Source organism: Peromyscus leucopus, chromosome 12, assembly GCF_004664715.2.
Source record: "Peromyscus leucopus breed LL Stock chromosome 12, UCI_PerLeu_2.1, whole genome shotgun sequence".
In the NCBI taxonomy this organism is placed as follows: Eukaryota; Metazoa; Chordata; class Mammalia; order Rodentia; family Cricetidae; genus Peromyscus; species Peromyscus leucopus.
Genome location: NC_051073.1, coordinates 58,247,109 through 58,253,108, shown reverse-complemented (window position 1 = coordinate 58,253,108; position 6,000 = coordinate 58,247,109). Strand labels below are relative to the sequence as shown.

At 48.5% G+C, this 6,000-nt stretch overlaps 1 protein-coding gene across 1 annotated transcript in view; it reads left to right on the top strand.

Moving 5' to 3' along the window:
- The first annotated feature begins 341 nt into the window (after positions 1 to 341).
- The window catches only part of Fstl1 (follistatin like 1), a 52,674-nt gene continuing 47,015 nt past the window's right edge, over positions 342 to 6,000 (top strand). The window contains exons 1-2 of the mRNA XM_028894982.2: positions 342 to 455; positions 596 to 652. Coding sequence (XP_028750815.1) covers positions 596 to 652 — 57 coding nt within the window. The 5' untranslated portion in view covers positions 342 to 455. The remainder of the gene's footprint in view (positions 456 to 595; positions 653 to 6,000) is intronic.

Below are 6,000 nucleotides of genomic sequence, written 5' to 3'. Positions count from 1 at the left end.
TGTGCTGTCCACCAGGTTGGCTCTGCAGCCCGCAGCTAGTTCCTGGTGTCACCCGGACTGCCGCAGGCCAGCGCCCCTCCCGGGGATGGGGTTTCCGCGGTTTCCCTCGCCTTTGTTGCAGGGTCCCCCGAGACATGGACACCTCGTGCCTTCTCTTGAGATGCCTGAGGATCCTTGGTGAGGGTCGGGAGAGGGCAAGGATGCCTGCGGTGCTTGGAAGCTCCTGGGCTCCGGGCGGGGGCCGGGAGGAGGGAGCGCCGCTCGCGGGGGCTGCGCTGCAGAAGGGGAGGAGAATGGGGAGGAGCTGGGGGGCCGGCGGGCGGGGAAGGAGGGGTCTTAAGGGGCGGCGAGCCCAGGTCGGACTTCCTCGGAGCCTGGCGATCAGCGAAGATCCCATCTTCGACTCTAGCTCTCTGCCCTACCCCGAGCCCTCCGGAGCCCCGGACCCGAGCACGGTGAGCGCGGCGAGGAGGCTGGGTGGCTGCGGGCGCCGAGGGTGCTAGGAGGAGGGGACGAGTCTGCGGGACCCGAGGAAGTTTCCAGGGTCCGCGCGGGGCCCAGAGCCTTCAGTCTCACCCTCTGCTCTCTTCCGCAGATGTGGAAACGCTGGCTGGCGCTAGCGCTGGTGGCCGTCGCCCTGGTCCACGGCGAGGTAGGTGACCGGTCTCTGGGGTTTGCGCGCCCGGCGGCCCGGCGTGCGCCCCTGGGATGCTCCCTGGGGGTGGGGCTGGGGTCCCCATCCTTGCGATAGAGTGGGAGTCTGGGGCGCTCCGAGCAGAAATTCTACTTAACAAACTTAAATCTCAATTCTGAAGTAGTTTGGGCCATTGAACTGGAGCCCCACCACGCCTAATATGGAGGGAAGCTGGGGAGTGGGGAGAGGGCACGGGCTGGGCGGATAGGAGCAGAGGCGGCGGCCAGAGCTGCAGCCGAGTTCAAAAAGGCGCCTTGAGTTCTTCTGTTCACTTCAGAGGAGACTGCGAACAGTTACGGACTTTTCCTCTCCAAGTCTTTCCTGGCGGGGGAGGATTCAAAAGATTTTTAATAGCAAAATGAAATTTCCTTCCTCTTTTATAGAGTGAACTGTGATTCCCCAAAATGTGTTTTCTTCTTTGTAAAATGTCCTGGATTTTTAAATTTTATTTTATTTATTTATTTTTTATTATCTGGCCTCCATAAGTGCCTTTTACAGTCCAAATTTTCCCTTAAACTCAGTTGAGCAAGTGTGAGATTCTGCAACTGCCTTTGGGGGCCTCTGGTTTCCCATTCAAACATGCAGCAGTTCTCTTTCTTTCTTTCTTTCTTTCTTTCTTTCTTTCTTTCTTTCTTTTCTCCGCCCCCCCCCCAATGTTTTTCTTTTCAACTCCAGTGACCCTCCTGGGGCACTACAAACAAACCAACAAACCCCTACGCTCACAAGCCCCTCCATTAACTCAAAGGTTTATGGACAGAAAATAAACAATTCTAAATTCCCCGGGCTCCAGTCTCCAGAAAAGTGAGGTCAGAAACTAAACATTTGATAATTATGGCAGGAAATGTGGAAGGAATTAAAAAGCATGAGAAAGAAGAAATGGAATGCACATTACAAAAGAAATAGCTCCCTGGTGGGTGGTTTACAGCCCCTTTTGAGTTTCCTTTCATATTACAGTTTAGCCCCACCCTTTGTATGGCAGCCTGATTCTGCCCCAGAACTTATAAATGCATACAGTCTTTCTACTTCAAAAAAAAAAAAAAAAAAAAAAAAAAAAGAAAGAAAGAAAGAAAGAGAAAAAGCACACACTGGACGAATGTTTCATTGATCAAAGTAGGAACAAGCTCCTCCAGTGAAATAAAAGCAGCAAGTATTTATTAGGTAGCTATCACTTGTGATAAAATTCTACTTTTAGTCATAGAGAAACTGAGTCAGAGAAGTTTATGTAACTTATCAAATGCCTTCAGTTATCATAGCGGGGGCAAGATGGAAACCAAAGCTTCTAGCTCCAGACCCCAGATCTTAATCACTGCCTGACCCCACTTGTGAGCAAGTATGAAGGCTTAGAACTTTGCCAAGTGTTTTGACATCAGACGTTGACTGCATGTATCACTTTTTGACATCAGATGTTGACTGCGTGTATCACTTGTATCATTTCTTTTAAAGCCTTTCCAACCCTGTGAGTGAGCTTTGCTAGTTCCATCTTGCAGAGCAGGGAACAAAGTTAAGGCAACTAGTTAAATTGTCCACATTCGTATAACTGGTGAGTCCTGCAAGGAAATCAGTGTGTGCCCAGTTCCCTCTACCCTGCAAACCCTCTCTGAGTCCCAGCCTGCTCTGCATCCATTTTTCTTCAGAGTTTGAATGGAGGAAGTAGCCCCAGTGTTTAGCCCTGATTAAAGAAGACTTACTCCTCCACCCCTGTTATGGCCCTCAGGCTGCCTGCCTCTAATCCCAGCACTTGGGAGGCAGAGGCAGGTGGATATCTGGGAGGCCAGCCTGGTCTACATAGTGAATTCTCCAGTACATCCAGAGCTACATAGTAAGACCCTGTCTTAGATGATGATGATGATGATGATGATGATGATGATGATGATAAAATAAAAAAAAGACAGCTGCTGTTCTGTGATAGGTGAGGTGAATCGCTGGTTGGTTTCACCACCAGTTTAAGAATTGCCAACTAGTTTGTGAAATGACAGCCGTCTTTGCAGAGGTAAGGGGTGTAGGCGTGGTGGCTCATTAGCACAAGGCAGTGTGTCCCCAGGTCTGTGACCTGTCCCAGGTAACCTGCACTTCACGCTGGCTTCCTCATCCCACTGCGCTGCAGGGAAAAGCTCACCCCAGGTAGTAAGGCCCTCAGCTGCAATTTCCTGCTGGAACTCTATGGAAGAACATCCAGTATTCAGTTCCCAGGCAAACCCTGCAGGGGTAGAGGTGGAGGGGGGGGGCAGCAGAGGGAAGTGCTGAGGCATGAAAACCAAGGGAGCTGGTGCAGAAAAGACACTGTGAAGTCAGGACACACACACTATGGAGAGGGATCTCAGACATGAGCCCCGGCCACGCTGTATTTCAAGACCTCACTTTATTAAGGATTATGGTCTTATAATCAACTCAGCCTTTATTGCCTGACCTTTCAGGTAACTCTTGGCAAGTTTTAATGCACGTGTTAAATCCTGCATCTTTAATCATGGCTGCAAAAGTAAATTAACCCTCTCTATGGGAGACGTGACTTGGCATACATTTTAAACACTATATTTGCAGTTAATGATACTTGCAGTTGAATTTTTCCCCCTTGTTAACCATAAGAACATTCAGCAAACACTCAAATACGGTATTTCTGGTCTTTTGGCATGAGTCCATTTTAGTAAAATGTAGATCTGCTGCAACTGTGCAAATATGGTTGAACTCTCAAAACATGAAACATAGACAATAAAGTGAACTTTCTTGGTGCTTTTTTGCTGGAATAATCAAACCCAAGGTTTTAATTCACTTTAAAAAAAAAAAAAAAAGGTGATGGTTTTACAACTCCTGTTGGTTTTTGGAAAACCCAAAGCCTTGGGAGTCACCTTTCAGAATCGAGAAGGGTGGCTAGTATGATCTTAACGCTACTGTGTAAATCTGTTTGGTTACATTTGAAAAACTATTCACAAATCTCAGTGAGGGAGGTTTGTTTTCGGTATTTTCAGTGGTGTCTGTCGCACCTGGCACCTCAGCGCAGTGACATTGTGGTTGTTCCCTCCCTCCCTCTGCACTGCCACTACTTTGCCACCAGGGTATTCCTTCAGCCAGCCTCCATCAGAATTCTACACACACACACACACACACACACACACACACACACACACACACACAGGTCCTTCAGAGCGCTGCACAGACTCTAGCTACACAGGACTTAGGCTGGGGTGGGGGCAGCAGCAGCGGCTTCTTCCAAGGGTCACACCCAGCTGCTCTTTCTTTCCAGCCCCCTCCCACCAAGAACAACCACAGTTCTTTGGGAAGCCTTGGTAATGCAATAGAGGGATGACAGCAGTTTGTGGGCCTCTGGAGTCTGGAGTGTAATTCAGTTCCTCTGACATGACAGGGGACACATGGCCCAACTGCCTGCTTCAGGAGGACCGTCTTGGGAAGTGTCCAAATGCCCCTCTGTGTGTGCGCCCTGGCTTATTTTTGCTGTGGTTCCCGGCATTCAAGGTCTAGAAACTCATTCTTTTAAATCACATATACAAGGAACAGGTTTACAGAGGAGATCACTCATCCCAGCAGAGGATCCACACTTGAGCTGTGAGCTGGGAATGTGTCTCTTGAGACTGGTGTAGAGAAGCAATAACAGTTCCACCGACAGATGCCCTGTGCTTAGCTGTAGGCATCCCACACGAGCAGACTGTCGGGGCTTTGTCCCTGGGAAGCCACACTGCTTAATGTCATTTACACCTCCCCACCTGCATGTAGTTAAGCACTAGGGCAGTGTCTGCCTGGCTGGAAAGGGTCGGGAACGCCTCTGCATTCTATAGAACCTCTTCTTGAGCCTACAGGGTAAACCCACACCCCCCAACTGCATGCAGGTCCTAAGCACTTGGGGCTTGCACATCAGCCACCAAAACGATCTCCTGTTAATCCTGTAGCAAATAAACCACTCGCCGTGATTCTGAAGGCACTGTTGGGAATTGAGAAGTTAAAACGTAGCACGGACACCACTCAATGGACAAAACAGATGGGCAAGCACCCGGCAGATGGAGGCACCACGCAGCTGCCAATGTCTTCAGAAGGTGGACCTGTTACAGTTCCTGTCCTAGTGAGTAGGGTGACAGGAAGCTCGTGCAAACAAGTTGAAGAGGCTTGGGACTATGGCTGAGGCGGATATAAGGACCCCAGAAGTATATCCCAAAGAACTGGGCCGCTGGGCAGCAGCACAGGCCTGGGCGAGAAGAAAAAGTGAATGATAAGCTTGTAAATACCCAGGGCCACATTGGTGGATTGGAAATGTGAGAGTTTCTTTTTCTTTCTCCTCTTCAAATAGCTGGACATCCAGGGGAACCACAGACATTATTTTATTGGCTTCATAATATCTGATATCATATTATTAGAAAAAAATGTAATATGTGCATTTTGTAAGTCAGGCGGTGAGTGACCTTGAAAGTGAAATGCGTCCCTCTTCCCCGGTTGCCCAGTTCCAAACCCCGTGGCTTTGGCAAGGGTGCTTTCTCCAAGAGTGATCCGTGGATGGCACAGGGTTTCCCTTCATTGTCTCCGTCAGACATAGCATTGTCTGGTTCAGGACAAGCTCGCTCTGCACATGTGCACAGAGCAGAATCCAGGGTGATGTGCAAGGCTTGGTCTCTGCCCTCCAATTCCTTAAGCTCCAGGCCAGGAGCTTTAAGTGCTAACAGATAAAATGTAGGTTAGAATAGCATTATCAGCAAGTGATTTCAAGGACAGCCTGGTCAACACAGAGAGTTCTACAGCCAGACCTACATGGTAAGACCCTGTCTCGAAAAAAAAAAAAAATCTCCTTTTTAAAAAGATTTATTTATGTGTATGAGTGTTCTACGTGCACGTATGCCTCTGCACCCCCTGTGAACCTGGTGCCCTTAGAGGTCAGAAAAGGGCATCAGATCCCCTGGAACTGAAGTTAGAGATGCTTGTAACCTGCCATGTAGGTAGGTGCTTGGAATCAGACCTGGATCCTCTGCAAGAACACGTGCTCTTAACCACTAAGCCATCTCTCCAGCCCCTGAAAATTCCTCTACATTAGTATAATATACACATCTATAATGTGTGGCTTGATAAACTTTTCTACCCAGACATTCCCAGGTAGCCACTACCCAGTGAAGACAGGGAGTTGGTGAAGAAAGGCTGTTAAGTTCAGGGTCAAAAAGACTCATGGTAGAAACAGTGTGTGAAAGGGTTCGGCCCAGCATACGTTTAATCGATCCTTGTTGAACAGTGGTTTTCATTTAATCAGTCTCGTAGTGTCTGGTAATGTTTGGCAAATTTTTAGTCCACATTTTTAGCAATAATGAATTTTTACA